General features: G+C 41.1%; 1 protein-coding gene across 1 annotated transcript in view; it reads right to left on the bottom strand.

The window, feature by feature from the left end:
- Positions 1-5,992: 5,992 nt before the first annotated feature.
- Positions 5,993-17,028, bottom strand: part of LOC118772991 (zinc finger FYVE domain-containing protein 9-like) — a 29,871-nt gene continuing 18,835 nt past the window's right edge. The window contains exons 11-19 of the mRNA XM_036521709.1: positions 16,070-16,294; positions 13,707-13,789; positions 12,940-13,044; positions 12,610-12,760; positions 12,080-12,160; positions 10,707-10,869; positions 9,858-9,963; positions 9,291-9,467; positions 5,993-8,923 (exon numbers count right to left, since the gene is read on the bottom strand). Of these exons, the coding sequence (XP_036377602.1) occupies positions 8,762-8,923; positions 9,291-9,467; positions 9,858-9,963; positions 10,707-10,869; positions 12,080-12,160; positions 12,610-12,760; positions 12,940-13,044; positions 13,707-13,789; positions 16,070-16,294 (1,253 nt within the window). The 3' untranslated portion in view covers positions 5,993-8,761. The remainder of the gene's footprint in view (positions 8,924-9,290; positions 9,468-9,857; positions 9,964-10,706; positions 10,870-12,079; positions 12,161-12,609; positions 12,761-12,939; positions 13,045-13,706; positions 13,790-16,069; positions 16,295-17,028) is intronic.

Below are 17,028 nucleotides of genomic sequence, written 5' to 3' on the forward strand. Positions count from 1 at the left end.
GCAGTTAAAAATGGCAAGGGGGCAAATCTTATTATGTAGTAAAACAGTAGGTTATCATCCTGCTATGCCTATTTCTGCATTTTTTTCATCCTGCAGGTGGTTATGCAGTGGTGCTTTGACTAGACGCAAACAATTCCCTACCTTACCTTTTCCATGTGTTTGTGCGTCATGGCCATAATATGAAAGGAATATTTGGGGCAGATTGCCAGGTTACCATCTAAAATTGGTCTGGTGGTCGGTTTAATGAAATTCATTGATTTAACCATGCAATAGCCTCTGAAAGGCTAAATAACAACAACACAAAACTGTTTCAAAATAAAATACATTTATTTCACAGCAGTGGTGAAGCCAGTATTAAACCTGAGTGTCCTCTTACAATTTAGGGAATCAGAGCACTTGAAACTCTACAAGATGCAAAATAGAATTTATGAACGATTCTAACCACAGAGATGACTGCTAAAATCAACAAAATAATAGCCAACAGCATCAGGGTCATTAAGTTAAAAAAAAAAAAAAGATGATCAGATCGTTTTGTCAATCTTTCTGCTCATGCCATGCAGCTCTCTCGCTCTCTCTCCGTCTCTCTTGTTGACCGAAACTTCACTTCCGTATCGTTTCCATCAAGTATTCCAACGTTTACAATAGCCTATTTTTGTTGTTTTGTTATTTTTCTATAGGGTAGCCTACGTTAAACCTAAACATATAAGAACAATTGTGGGAGTGGGTGTTAAGTGCGTTCATGTGCACATAATCTCACAATGATTTGATTTACACTCAGATTTATGAAGACAATCAGGCGTACGTGGTGTTTGATAACTCTGACGAAAACCTCTGTACACAAATCGTGGGATTCTGTGTACGCATGTTGCTACGGCAAGTTGCACACAAAGATTGATACATATGGCCCTGGGGGTCATCGAGGGCACTGACATTTTGTAGTGTAACTTAAGTATGAACCCTACAGGATTATGACAGAAGGCCATACAGATGCTTGCGTAACAGGATGTGCAGCGCAGAGGCCTAGCCTGTACAGCTAATGCTATAAACCAATCTTACTCTTAGAGGCAGGGAAGAGAATTGATTCAAAATGTATACACATGTCGGTATACACATTGGATAAAGCATGCTTTTGCTATCCAACCAAGGGGTGTGACAGTACTCATACTACACACAAGTCCCATATGGTTAAAAAGTAGCAATATAACAGATGTTTCAAATAAAATCCATTTTAAATGGCATCATTTTTGTTTTATTGTGAACAAATTGACTAGTGATTTAGTGAAGTTATGAGTTTGTCATGGCATGTGATTTAAAAAAATGATGCCATTTGGAGTTGTGATTGGCTGTTGTGTTGTGCTGCTCTGATCATGTCTTGAGTCAAGTTGCTCAGTCTGTGATATCAATAGCTGCAAATTGTTTTGAATTCAATGTGCCCAAACAGGGCTGTTCTTTTAAATGCTTATATAAAGGGGTTGTTTGGCAGAAAAAAAAACTGAACAGACCTGAAAATTCTCACCTGATGGACTAGCAAGAGTTGTCCACACAATTACAGTGACTAACTGAAACTGGTGAGCGGATTCAGTGTAACAGCTGGAGACATGGTTTTCGTCAAAGTGAGGATGCCATTTAGCCAGCCTACCAGACCCTGGGATGGGGTTATTATATTGCTAACTTTAGCAAAATACACTATATGGACAAAAGTATTTGCCCACACCTGTTTTTCAGGGTTTGGGCTAGGCCCCTTATCTCCAGTGAAGGGCAATCTTAATGCTTCAGCATACCAAGACATTTTGGATAATGCTATGCTTCCAACTTTGTGGCAACAGTTTGGGGAAGGCCCTTTTCTATTCCAACATGACTGTGCCCCAGTGCACAAAGCAAGGACTATGGTTGATGAGTTTGGTGTGGAAGAACTTGACTGGCCCGCACAGAGCCCTGACCTCAACCCCATCGAGCACCTTTGGGATGAACTGGAACAGAGATTGCAAGCCAGGCCTTCTCGTCCAACATCAGTGCCTGACCTCATAAATGCTCTACAGAATGAATGGGCACAAATCCCCACAGAAACACTCCAAAATCTTGTGGAATGCCTTGCAAGAAGAGTGGAAGCTGTTATAGCTGCAAAAGGGGGACCAACTCCATATTAAAGTATATATATTTGAATACAATGTCATTACAATGTAATGGTCAGGCGTCCAAATACTTTTGTCCGTATAGTGTATCTCTACATGCTCACACTTACAGAGGACGAAATGGAGGACCGTTGAAGGAAGGAAGTTCCCTCAGGTCACGTGGGTCTGCCAGCTTTAATTCCATCTTTTTTGATAGGAAGCTGCTAAGTCTGGTATGTAAGGCAGGTTTTCAGGAAAACTTGCCAGTGACTCAGCAATGGTCAAGAGAGGATTTTGACATGGTAAGAAAGAAATATGGCAAATATGATGAATGAATCTATGCAGAATCATGTTTACAGCAGAACATTTCATTTTGGAAATACCAACTGAGGTTGTTTCTGGGTGTGGCCAAGGATCTGGAGCCATGAGCATGAGTTCCACATGTGCAGTTGATGCCTGATGAATGGAACAATTATGAATGGGTGACTATTTCATAAGGTGAATATTTCATACACATTTAGACACTATGAAAGGGAAAAATTACCGGTTTTGAGCTGTATTAAGCAACTCTGTGGAAAATGTGTGCAAATATAGTGGTTTTTCACTAAACTGTATGTAAATTGGTGTGGCAAGGGGCCAAGAACCACAACAAGCAATTTATGCAAATGTGCAGTTCATGCATGACGACTGCTGTGAATGCTGTGAAAAGCATGTAACTATGTAAAAAAATGGCCTTGGCCGCATGATGGCATGCAATGTAATTTATGCACGTAAATGAGAAATTACCAGCAAGTGGTAAATGGGAGTCGAGAGTTGTGTGTGGGGGAAAAGGCAGTTAAAGACAGGTAAAATACAGCTGAGAGCAAACCAGAGAAGAAACAAGCCCAAAACAATATAGTCATTATAGCTCAATAGCCTGCTCATTTTCCAAATAAGAGTAGGGGTGGAAAAAAGTCAATGTGGTTAGCTACAACAAACCATTGTGAAAAACGTTGCAAATGCACAATACTGGACACATTTTAAACAATGGGTAATATCTGCTGTATTTATTAATATTTGATCTGGTGCAATTGTAAAAGCAGCTCGCAAGTACAATGTAGCTTTCCAGGTGGAATTCTTTATTTAGGTTTAATGTAACAGTTGTGTTCAGTGGTTGATTTGGGCCAAAATGGAAAAGGAGATAAACTGAAATCGAGATTGCAACTGGACATTGTTGTTTGGTCTGCTGATTTCCATTGCATTTTGTTGCACTTCCTTTGCCTTTATATGTCAGTATATTTGTTGATCTCTCTGGAAGGGGCATATAGAGGCATCCATGAATTATGCAATCATATCCACACAGAAAGGGGCACTGTGACATCATGAGACAAGAAATTGTTAAGCTGTTATAACATCTGTAACATCAGATATTGTGGTAAAGCTTTAGCTCGTAAGCATAGATTTTTGTAAACATAGGCACTATCAGTGTTTACAGTACTGTGTCATAGGAGCACACAGACGCATGCCAGCAGTCTGTTTTCAACATCGGCTGAGCTATCTAAAGTATGCCAAGTATGTTAGCGGTAAACAGCAGCCCCATCCTGCTACATTGTGGAACAGAAATTTGTGGAATCAAGTGAAGTGCTGGTATGCAGGCAGCCCTTCATCCCAAGCAGCATCCACCGACCTCCAAGAGGTAAGGATCAAAACTGGGATTGATGAATTTTGACCCATAGACACGAGAGAGCTGTATTACAAGCGCGCAGAGCAAACAGCTTGAAAAAGTCAATGACGTCAATACTGCTGCATATCTTCTTCCTGTCCCTTCTCCCGTCTCGACAGCAGCCATGGACATTTTTAGTCAATGCCTTTTAATCTTCATCTTTTGAACAGATTAAGGAACAGAGACAATGATACTTGCATTTGGGAGAGTATGTAAAGGGTTTTTGGAAAGGTGTGCCTTACACCAGATGATTGCTGTCATCATATGAGGATGTCTCATAAAATGTTCTAAGGACAGTTTGTTCTCTGTGGCCTCCTCTGATATTTTTTTTTCCAAATTTCTGTTTAGATAATCTTTTATTTTGTCAGCCTAATACTAAATGCACTACATGAGTCGACCACACAAGAGCCCTATTTACTGTAGCTGGAACATCAAATGGTGTACATTCCATTCAAACACCGCAACATTTAAACAAGGGCGCTAAATAGGGTTTTGCATGTATCTAAAGAAAGAGGTAGTTGTGCCCCTGTGTTAGGGTTAGGGTTATGGCTGGATTAGGGTTTTAGGGTTACACACCAGCTTGGGAGCTCTAATTTTGTAATTCTGCAATAATTCATGCAACGCTCATAGATGCCCACCAATCAGTTTGTAAATTAAAACATTGATAATAAAATGATGAATGTTTTTATTTGTTCTGTGTCTGTTTCCAAATACCCTTACCTATTCCCCAAACCAGAGGCTGCCCATAACCAATTCACTAATGATAACTGCTGTTGTCGTTTTGTACGTCCACACCAGAATCACGCAGCTCATAAAATTTTGGAGCAAATCCATGGTTTGGTCTGCAAGGCTACAGAATGAATTCTTATTCTGTTGGTGCAGAAATCAAGGGGCAAAACAGAGGCCAAGCTGGACAGTTTAACACATGCTAGTGGACTGTCTGAGAGTGCAGCCTGACGTATGAGCCTGTTCTCCCTCAGCTCAATCCTCAGTCTGAGACAGGACCTCCAAGCTGTGAGTTCTCAGTGACTCATTTGTGAACTGACATTCCTTTCCTTTTTGCCACAGGTTGTTCTGTAAAAGAGTCTATGTTTGGAAAGCATCGTGCAAGCTATGGGACAGTATGGGCTTTGTTTTCTCTCATTCTGTAGTGTTACACTTTTCATACCGAAGAGCAATGTCATCCAAATGCAAACGGGTTCAGAGAATACAGTAAAGAGGAATGTTGAGTGCTTGTTGTAACCCTCTTTGCAATTACCTTATTTGTAAATGCACAGTGTTGTGGACTGTGGTAAGTTTTAGCTTCTCCTTCACAAATAACGGCAATCTGCCTTTAATGTGTTGTACTTGTGGATTTGTCACTTTGTGGATTGTTGTACTTTGGATTTGACACAGAATCACTGAAAACTGTAAACTGTTGAAACATTACATTATTTTTATTTACATTAAATTATGACTATATTAGGCTGGGATTGAATACTTCAGTATTTAAGATGTAAAAGGCTGTTATACATGACATTTTTAAATCAGAAAAAATAACACAGATTGTTGATGTCATCTAAAGTTTGTTTAGAAATACAAATAATTTAAATTGTTTCCTTATGGTAAACAAAGAAACTATTGACAGTGTTTCTCTTAACACCAATGCACCAGCTGGATTTTACCTTCATGTTACCACTTAATGTTACATTATGTTAAGATCCTTGCCATGCAGCAGTAGTTTGTGTGGTGTAGGAAGTTGATGCAAAATTTCAGGCACAGTTCACATTTAGTTAATAAAAGCATATGTTATCTGTATCCTGCCATGCATACAGTACATTGAAAAAGGTGCAGAAAGTCATCTGGCTATTGTTAAAGTCCTGCTATGCTGTGTGTATGAGCCATGCACTGCTGACTGTAGTATATAATATAGTTTGGAAGCTATAAAGAGATTAACAGTCAAGGTGGTGCCCCTGTGTGCACAGTGTCGTCTCAGATGAACCCAAGCGATGAACCTTCTTGCTTGTCACAGAGTTGCTCAGACATTGCAAACACACTCATTCACAGCATGTCTGCATTGCTGAAATACAACCACACAATTTACATACGTTTTAAAATACATTTTATTATACAGATGCAACAGCTTTCAATCAAGAAGACTGTTCTTATTTACCTATTTGTAGTGTACATTAAAGGAACCTTTTGGCTTAAAAGATGATTTTCTCTCTTTTTAATTGATGGTAATGTTGAAAGTCATAATCCACCTAGTTTCATGATTGTTTTTGAGATGGGACATATTCAATGGAGGGGAAAAACACTGTCAAAAAGGAAAGTCCATAACCAGGCTTTATCACCCAAAATTCCCTTTCAGTACAGTGTGGAAAGTATGGAAACAAGGGTACATGTTTTAGTAAAAATGTTTGTCTGACCAGAGTCACAGAGTCACTGCCACACCTCCTGGATACAGAGAATCACAAACTAAAAATAAATTCTCAACTGATATCCTGAGGCAAAAGTTGAAAAGCTATGTAAAGCAAAACTAAATACAGAGCTAAATCTCTGTATGGACAGAGGGTATGAAATGGAGGGTATGAAAACAGTCATCTGTAACAGCTCATCCTGGTTTGGAAGCCCATGCCCCCCAACATTATGAAAGCTCCAGTCACCTGCCTATTACTGTAAACAATTTCTGAATACAGTTATCGCCAAGATGAATGGACAACTTTGTAGTGCTGTGGTTTGTTCGAGCTCAGCAATTTTTTACTTGGGACCTAATACACAGAAATATCCTAAAGTTTACAGTGATCAAGTTTGCAGCAGTTGCACACTCACTCCCTTTGTTTTCATTTAACAAATGCTGTCACTGCTAAAATGTGTTGTCAATTTATAAGAAATAATTCATTTAAGGAACACTTCCTATCCCTGGCTCATTTTTCTCAGGAATTCCTTTAAGAATAAATACAACATACCTTAAGAGGAAAATCTTGCAAAACGGGCATTTTTGATGCAAGGAAGTTCTCATAATAAGAACACGCCCAAGAATATCAATGTTATGAATGATTATTTTTGCAATTTTTCAGCGTACTCTAAAGGCTGTCACACCAGCCACCCTTGAAAAATAAGAGGTACAAAAGCTCTATATCTCAACCAATGAGGGAAGTATTTGCTAACAATGGAATGCATCGTTCTAAGCTTCAAAGACTTCAAAGTGCACACAAAATTGTGTGTGAAAACAGCTGTGTTGTTTATGTCAATCTATGCTTGAGTTTCGGGGGTGAAAAGGACCAGTCTTTTCTAGTGAACCTTTATGAGTAAACCTCAAAAAGCAATTCTGCAAACATTTGCTCATTTACATGTATTTGATAATGTATCATTATAAATTAAAACAAATGCTGTATTGTTAAAAATGGTGTGATCCTAATGATTTATGACCAGAGAAAAAAATTCAGTTGACATAGTAATATGAAAATGATAAAAGCAGCAGATGAAGAAAGGTGTTGAAAAATGATGCTGATACTTAATCTCTTCAGACTTCTTAGGGTTTACCCTGATTCTCCGAGGAGAGCAATACTCATAACATCCTGAACATATCCTATACTGCACAACATATTCAACATCTCACTAGGTTTCTGACTTTTTTTCCCCCTCATCTTGTGTTCAGTGGCAGAGGATCCATACATTTCAATGCTCTGTCAGTTTCTTCATTCTGAATTTGGTTGTTTTGGTTTAAGATTATGGGATGGAACCAGTTCTCTGGTTGATGGGTGTATTTTCAATATTAGAACTCTTGTACAAAATGAAATGGAGAGCTAACTGGTCACGAGACCCCAGACGCTGACGCACCCAGAGGAAGGCAACTCAAGGGGACAATGCCCTCTGGGAGTGGGTACAACAGATTCAGTACCACAACCACATCCAGCTTATCTGCTCACTATAACTTCTCCATTCTTGCTTCTGGTTCAAGGGTCTCTGTTTAAAGCCAGCACAGTGTACACCCGTTCCCCTTTGTATTATCCTGGCAAACAAATCACATTATCAGTGTCTAACGAGAAAAAGGAGTTTGTCTGATAAAGAGGGTATCAATGTCTAAGCGCACCAAGGCCCCATCCCACATATCAACCACAGCTTTCAAAAAGTAAAGCCTTAAACCCTTTTGCTGAACTACAGTTCAAGATGCAAAACACTTGAGGCAACGGCAGACACACTGATCAGCATCTTCACCACTATAATACTCTACTGACTGGTGACTTTCAAATTAGACAAGATCCTAGCCAACAACTACATATGAACACGCTTAATACTGTACCACCATAATCCTACCCTTCTTCCTGACACGTCTCTTACTGTTCAAGTTTTCACTGGCACTGCACTAGATGTCCTTTGGAACAATCACACTCTCTAACAACAACATTCTCCCATGCAGTAAAGCATGGTGTGACTGTGTAATAAAGCTACAAGGTGAGACTGAAGGCCAGAAGAATCCCCTCTGCTTTAAGAGTCACAGCCCAGGCACTGAGCACAAGTGTGCTAATAAGTCACCCCAGTAAACAGATGATTACTTTCCCCCTCCCCACTGTGGCAGACTGGCTCTTCTTCAAGCCAGGCCCCCCGCCCTCATGAAAATCGCACAGCCATGGTCGGCTTTCAGAGATGCCGTTGGCACAAGGGTGCTACACGGAGGTCCTAACGCAGCAATTAGGCAGAATGCATTGCATTTGCTCCTGTCCCACAGTGGAGTTACGATGAGAAGACAGCGACATTCACAAGGATGCTGCTGCCGAGTGGAAGCCCGGTAGAGGTGGGGGTCTGTCAGCCGCCCAGGCCTCGAAAGTTGTTGGATATGGTGCATAGAAGGTCTGGAGGAGTACGTGTTCGCCACAGCTTTTAGGTTCTTGAAATTACATGTGAGCAGTCAGGTGGAATGAGGTGGGGGAGGATGAGGGGGACGGGCGGATGAGAGAGTCCTCCTTTAGGAGATGTTCTCCAAGATGTAAAAGATGAGTTCCATTTCCACTGGGCCCTCGCTCAGCTGGCACGCCCCTCCATGGATCACCGGCACCAGGGCGCTGTCCAGGTCTTTCATGTACTGAGGGAGCAGGGGCTGTCCGTTACTGCCCACCATGTACCCCACCTGGAACACCACAATGGGGTTGGTGTGCTAACTACAGAAAGTGTTCCTCAAAACACCAATGGTCAGAGATAGTCTATTCAGTGTGACACAGCAATGGGTTGAGAATCTAAACACATATTTTGGCCTGCTGCCAACATTCATAGCATGCATGGCTGACAGCACTGGAGTCTATCGATGGCTAGTCTATTCACTGAGGAGAGTAAATCAGGGTTTACAGAGTAATTGGACCCCATTTGTGACAGCGACTAACACTTTCTCCAGCATTGATGGTATTTTCTTTGAGAACTGTACCATTAGACTACCTACAAAAGGGCATTCTATTATTTACCGTTTAACTCACTGGTTAGACAAGGAGCAGCACCCCCACCTGGTCGGAGTCCAGCGTGACACGCAGTCCTAGTTTGGCCATGCCATCTTCTTTCAACAGCTTGAGGTGCGGACACAGTGCTACACAGAAAGCCCGCGCTACATTCTCTGTCAGACGGCTATGGTCAGCAGGGTCACTTGGGCCATTGGGCTGGTCCTCGCTCTGCAAGAAGAACACCTGTAACAAGTACAGGTCAAAGGTCAACAATAACATTTCACATGTGTTTCAGGTATAATACTTAATTTAAAAAAGTGTATACAAAATGAACATGCCATATTATCTTAATTAAAACAGAAAATGGGCAACAAGTTGGCAATGTTGGCTGAAATTTGTCATCACACTTTTTCAAGAACCAATGACAATAAAACATCAGTGTAGAGTAGAGCCTGTTTCCAGACAAGTTTACACTTGTTACCAAAAGAAAAAACACTAAAAGAAATCACTGTTTGCAGGTCTACTGTTCATTTATCCCAAGCTCTTGTTATAGACCTGCCTGACAGAGATATGTTGAGGATGGGGGTGTTTTCCCTGTTGCTCATGGTCTCAGAACCAGGGGTGCAGATGTACCTCTGTCCAGCGGATGACCTTCCCATTGGCTTTGTACTCTGAGCCGTGGAAGATTTTTATACTGCTGATGGACTCCATAGACTTTCCATCGATAGGGCTGATGACACTGTACAGCAAAGACAAGGGCAGCCTAGGTCAACGGAGGAGTCAGGAGGGTGGACCGACCCCTCTGGGCCACGGCCCATGACCATCTTATAGGATGAGCAGGACTGAAGACCCCCGATAACTCAACTTTCTATTTGGAAATTTTCTTTGACACAGATAAAGTGATGAATTGGGCTCCCATAAAAATGACCTGACAAGTAAAGAACTATATATTAATGTAGTTTAGTTTCTGTCATACATTGTGATCCAAAACAATTTTTGACAAAATTTCATGAACTCAGTGACCTCATACCTTTACATTTACATTTAGTTGTTTAGCAGGCACTCTTAGATGGATGAAATTGTAACCTATGTTTTCCATTTATACAGCTGAACATTTACTGAGGCAATGGTGGGTTAAGTAGCTTGCCAAAGGGTACAAAAGCAATGCCATCAGTGGGGAATCAAAGCAGACAACTGGCTGGCTTACTTGCAGCTGTTTCTAACCTGGAGACAGGCTAGGTTGCGGCTAGCCATGAATAGCAAATCTAGATCAGCAATGTTAAAGCCGACATTTTAATTTTGATAGCATCTCAATGCATTAAGGAGAGCAAATGCAGCACATTGGGCTGCTTAAATGTTAGACTTTGTTTGATTTTAAAGCCGAGAAAGTGAGCAAAAGCCAGAGGAACAGGAATCACTCTTCAATGTTCCTTCAGTTCACATTCACATTACAGCCTGATGTAAAACAGATGTGCACTTCACCCCTTGTTAAAGTTGCGATCATCCTCCAGCCACTGGATATGGACATGCTCCTGGCTGTCCTCCTGGTCAGCCTTCCCACAGGCAATGGTGTAGTCCTTCATCTCCCTCAGTGCTTGTCGCAGCTCCTCCATTGTTTCAGCTGTTATCTGCACCATTACACCATCTGAAGGACATTTACTGACTTACACACTGGCCAAACACACCTTTACACACTGTGTTGGACAGCTAAAATCTCTCTATCGCTCTCTCTCTCTCTCTCACTCACACACACACACACACACACACACCTTACTCATGTTATGCTGGCTGAGAAGAGAACAATTGAGTAAGACACCATCATACATACCTGCACATGCACACAACTTGTGTTTAATGAGGATCCACACACTGAGATGCATTTTCATTTTTTCCCCATTCACAAACACACAGACGCACACTCGGGGACAGAGACTGAGTTAAACATCCAACACACATCAGACCTTGCAGTCCAGGTTACAACACACTTGCATCTAAAACAACATGTTGACATTTCTCTTATTGACATACACTGGGGTCCAAAATTATTGGAACACTCACTTTTTTTTTCTGAAAACCCACAATATTTTTGTTGCATATTCCATCAGACATTGGGAAAGTCATATTTATGTCAATGTCAATTTCAGCTTCATCTTCTGTGACCATGTTTCAACCTTGTTAGGTTTATATAGGCTTCAGTATGAGTGTTCAATTAGGGGGCAGGGCAACATTCAATCAGGCCTAATTGAAGTGATGGTCATTTTTGTTCACTTGTCTGCACTCAATAAGTATGTAGGTACCTTTTAAAATTTAGTTAATGTCATGGAATTGTCTGTTTGGCAGAATTAATGTCATACATATTATTAAAATGTTGGAAATAAGGGTAGTCATCAGGCAATCATGTGCCAACCACATAAAGAGATGTTTTGAAAATGTTAATAGTTGCCAAAACATGTAACTGTTTTCGCCACACCATAAATTAGGTTCGAGTGATAATGCTAATAGCTACATGGACACATCCACACTTAACCACAAAACCCCCAGCTGTCCCAATAATTTTGGACCCTAGTGTATATCAATAATTTTGGACCCTAGTGTACATCAAGATTACATTTAAGGGACCACAGACATTCCATTACTTGCATCCACACACGGCTACCACACAAACACACAAAGGAGTATAAGAAGAAACTACACAAACACTTACACATACAAAATGTATGCATTTCATCTGTTACAGACATAATAAAAGATCTGATATCCATCTCAATCAGCCATTAGCCACAGAATAAGTGAACAACTGAAGAACGTTGTTTTGGTGTAAGAGAGAACATTAGAGAATCAGGGTATGAAATCACCTTCTACAATGCTGGACTTGGCCAGGTATCCTGAGGAGGCCTTCAGAGCTCCACTGAACACAAAGAAGCAAGCCCCTGTAACTGAAGCATAAAAAAATTCAGCCACTTATACACATCAAGTGAAACCTAATGAAATTCTTTTTCCCACCTTCCCACCACTTTGCCTAAATTAATTCCACAACTGGATGGAATGTATACAACTGTATACAACTATGTCCACTAGACTAACATGCTATATGAATCTCAACTTAAGTCACAGCGAAAAGCACTAAGCTTTAGCGGTGCTTCACACATTAATAACTTAGTGACGATGATTGTACTTGTTTCCATTACACAACATTTTTCAATTCATTTAACTGAAATCAGCAGGAAGTGTTGAATAAATAACAAACCGTAATACTATTGTGAACTGATGATTCATTTGTTAGGTATTGTTATGGCTAATTATGGTGGTTTGAAGTTTCACAAAAAGTCAATGTTAATGTGTGTAGCGGTAAGATCTTCCAGAGGTCAAACTCGTCCATGGTTACCTTTGCGGGGCTGGTTGTGGATGCTGATGGCCTGGGTCTGATAGTTTCCATCGTCGTTCTGCACACAGACGAGGTGGGAGTCGGCGCGCTCATTGAAGCAAGCCCCCACAGCAAGCACATGCTCATTGGACTTGTTCATGGCCTTCATCAGCTGAGCAAACGGCACACATATAACTCACTTTTGTTTATCTGAAGTCCATTCACTTCTGTTTTGCTCTCATATTCAAATGGATAGCGTTCCCTTTTCATCATTCAGTGGCTTGTTTGTAATTAGAACTATTAGATGCCCTGTATGCAAACTGTACAAGTAAAATTACTGGCCACACTGACCTCATTGTAGTGGTTGCTCGGTATCTTGATGCAGGTTCTCTGAACTTCCATATCCACTACAAGCCCTGTCACCACTGGCAACGAGTACTGGTAGTTACGGAAATCCTGTCAATTAAGCCAGAACATAAGATGCACAATATACCGTACAGGTGTACAGCACTTAAGAGTTAAACATTAATGGTTGCCTGATTGCCTGGGGAAAGTAAAAACATGCATTGGGCAGGTAAAATCAGCTAGTGACTTTCAGGCGTGTGACGATTCAGAGCAAATTCAACATTTCTGTTTGCAAAATCTCTGGTGTTCAGTTTGGTTCTGTATGCTCGCAGTCAGGCAAGCACATCAGCAGTTGCATCTGGTTTTGGTTAAACAAGGAGCGATACAACCATTATAGTTTAGCTTTTGACCAATAACTAGCTACCTGTGATAGAGGAACTGGACTAATTTGACCACTTAGTATAAGAGGTCTGTAAGTCAGTTTTTTTTTTTAACTTAGATAAGCCATCTGAAGGCTACTGCGATGGCTGGAATGCCATATTTTCAGCTCAGTAAAGAGCCTCTTTTCTCCAGAGGGACAGTTGACATTTTTCTGTAAATTTTTATAATTATGACAGCATGTCACCAAGAAGCAAATTAGGACTGCACCTTGTGTTCAGGAGGAAAACCGGTACACCCTATGTGTGCATCAGTCAATCAAACACATCTACCTATACGGAACAGAAGAGACACGGATATGTGGGCTGACAGACATGGGCATGTATGGTTCTCACCGCCAACAGGTTCATGATGGTGTGGCCCGTTTCTCCAAACAGGGGTTTCCTGAAGCGCACGCTGAACAGTGGGCAGGGATAGACTGCAACAGGCACAAGCCGGAGAAGACATCACCTGCACAGTTCACACCCCAGAGTAGCACAGATACCAACAATGAGGACTGAGATCCAACTGCACAAATGAGCAGGCAGGGGGTGTTTTTGTTGGCCTAGATGGAAACATTAATTCCTGTCTGGCAGGAGAAACCCAGAATGCTATCACATAATTTTCACAAAAATATTCTCCCTCCACCTAAGCAAAGAACACACATCTTAAAAAAATGCACAGAGTTGAGTGAGAAATGTTTGAGAAAGCTTCATTTGAAATTCATATTCTTATGCAAGACTCTGCAAGATGGAAAGTGCTGAGTGCACCAATTTCTAGAAATGCTATTGTGTCAAGTGCTGACAACTCCAATCCTTTCCCACTGTTTTCAGCACGCTGCCTTAATATTTCATAATTGGGCATTAATTCCAGTGTGATCTTTGCACACTTCTCTTTGCTGACAGTAATCTGTGAGAATGGCCTGCAAACCGTGTGTTATTTGTGTAATTTTATTAAAAGCCTGTTCATTAATGAGCATCAAAGAGTCCCTACAGAACCTGCAGAGTAACAGTGGGGAAAATCTCACTTTAATATTTCCTGTACGGTGGTTTAAATACACCATGTGCATTAGACTGCATCTGCTGGATAGGAGGCAGCTACTGGCACTCCAAGTCCCTGTTTCTGTGACATAACTGACTGCCTCATCGCTGGGAATGACGTGTACCTAAATCCCTCCACTCATTCTCACAAACACAGAGCACAGTAAGAAACATGCCTAATGACATCACTCTTTTAAACAATCCTGGTTGCTAATTCATTAGACTTTGATTCACCAAAACAATCTAGTGGATATGAATAATCCATAGCAACTAGTTATTCCCTTAGGATCCACAATCTGTGTCTCAAAGATGCGTCTCTTTGATCAATATTTACCGTCTCTAATTTTACTTCTTTTTTATGGCTTGTATAAAATCTGGACTGCTTCAAATTACAATCATTTTGAAAATGGTTAATTAAAATATTCTTCAGAATTTTATTATTTTAGTATTGAAATTTGAGAATAAGAACTTTGCCAACCGACTTTGTTAAGAAACAATAACAAAGTTGGTCAAATAATGGCAAGCAGGATTAGGAAGAATTAAAAACCCATGTATTGCAATCAAGACTTTGTTGCCTTGTAATCAGCCAACACTAGATGGAGCTGTTAGAAGTTCAGCCACTTATTCTAATTTAACATGCACTCAGAGAATTGTCCCGAATTGCCTCAGAACAAAGTAGCCTTTTAAACTAATGAGGATGGAATCAAACGCCAATTTAAATCCACATTTGCGGAGACCACAGCCAAAGTTTCTACTTTGTTATAGAGCTGGACAGAATTCCTTTGCCAAGATCTGTCATCTGACAGGACCACTTGGATTTGACTGAACAATGTACAAAATTATGAATCCAACAGGCATAACAAAAGAATGCACATGGAGTAGTGATCATAATTTTCTAACAGGTCTGAAAAAGTGTGCTAAGGGCGAGGACTTTGAGGGAGGTCATCTTCATGTCATCGGTGTGACTGCTGCCCCTATTTACACAAATCCAAACCCATCTGTACTGGAGGATCACCGCAGTAATTAGGCACATGTCCTTTTCAAACATTTGATTTTACCATACTGTAGACAAACCAGTTTTAACCACTTTGACTCATTAACTCTAAAGCATTTTAAGAAGGGATGTGGAAATGCGAGTTAATAAACAACATATGGTTTTAGCTTCACAGCTATCTAATTTCAATCATGCCACTTTAAAATGCAAATGTTGCAGCCAACATTATGTTCATGAGCAAGTCAACCTCAGGTTTATTTTTTTTAACGTGCTGTGACTGTGCTGTCTTAATTTAAATCCCACAGATTTCATTTCAGTGTTACCACAACCAAGTCAATCATCTTTCCACATCTGTTCAGGACAAAACACAGCAGGGAGGGAACACTCTACCACTAAGGTCCCATGAATTCACTGTTTACAAGCTCCTATCCTGCAGCAGACACTAGTCACCCCTTATAAATGCCTTACAAGCCCTCATCAAACATCAGCTATCGAAGAATCTATCCTGCTGGAATTACCAGTTAGAAGTTTAAGCATTTATTATGCATTTACGGTTCACACTGAAATATTCCCAGATTTTAAATACTAACAGCAAAAGGACCTGGAGGTCCGAACGTAGGTAAATTATTAGCGTCTCGCACTCCCTCTTGGTCACACACCCAGTCAGGCGGGGCTGAAGACTCACATCTGTACTCGGCCCCCAGCCGCAGCATGAGGCGGAGGGGAAAGACCTTGGCCCAGGGGGTCTCCCACTTCTGGATGAGGATGCCGAAGAGATAGGGCGGGTTGGGAAGCAGCAGGTCCTGCAGGGACTGGAAGGTGGGGCTGATGTACAGGAAGCCTCCGTGCTCCCTGCTGCCCAGGAAGCTCTGGGTGAAGAACGAGTGGCCCAAGTCGCAGACAACATTCCCTGCACAGGGTACAGAAAAACAACTTCTGATGCGCAGTAACGTACTCAGGCCTGCTGCAAATCAATGTAATGACATTAAACACCTGCAGCCCACTTCCAAATGAAAATAACACAGCATTAAGATGACTGTGTGTATAAAATACAGAGAGGTAAAATGCTGTTTCTCAGTAGAGATGGCTGGAATGACCACAATGTGTAAAGTTGCTTTGGTGTGAAAGCCTGGATTTGGGCTATGCTACTAAGATGTGCCTCACAGATTGCCTACAGCAGAGTGGAGAGGGGCACTTCTTTTTGTAGGCCACTAAATCATCAGAGGGGCCGGGAGATAAGCCTGGGCCGAAGAGGGTAACATCGATACTGAAGTTTTCGTTGGATCAGTTTTTAATGTTTACACATTGTACATGTAACTCAACCATCCAAGAGATGAAGCTACTGCCAGTTACATTTGCTATATTATGACTCCTCATCTTTGTTTATAATTACCCATAGTCACAGTAAATTATGTTAAACGAACTCTCTAATAACCACTTCAGCGACCAGACTGAATGGTTGGCTTCTCCTTGGCTCAAGGTTTCGCTAGCCCTTTTCACAGTAATGCGGAGGCCTTTGGGGAGGATACAGTCTGCTTAGCTCCACCTGATAGGACACAAAGATGTCCTGAGGAGCAACACAACACAGGCAGCCATCCAGGCAGATACATTTTAATATAGTTAAAAATATGTACAGGCCAATAA

Source organism: Megalops cyprinoides, chromosome 2 (assembly GCF_013368585.1).
Source record: "Megalops cyprinoides isolate fMegCyp1 chromosome 2, fMegCyp1.pri, whole genome shotgun sequence".
NCBI classification, from domain to species: Eukaryota; Metazoa; Chordata; class Actinopteri; order Elopiformes; family Megalopidae; genus Megalops; species Megalops cyprinoides.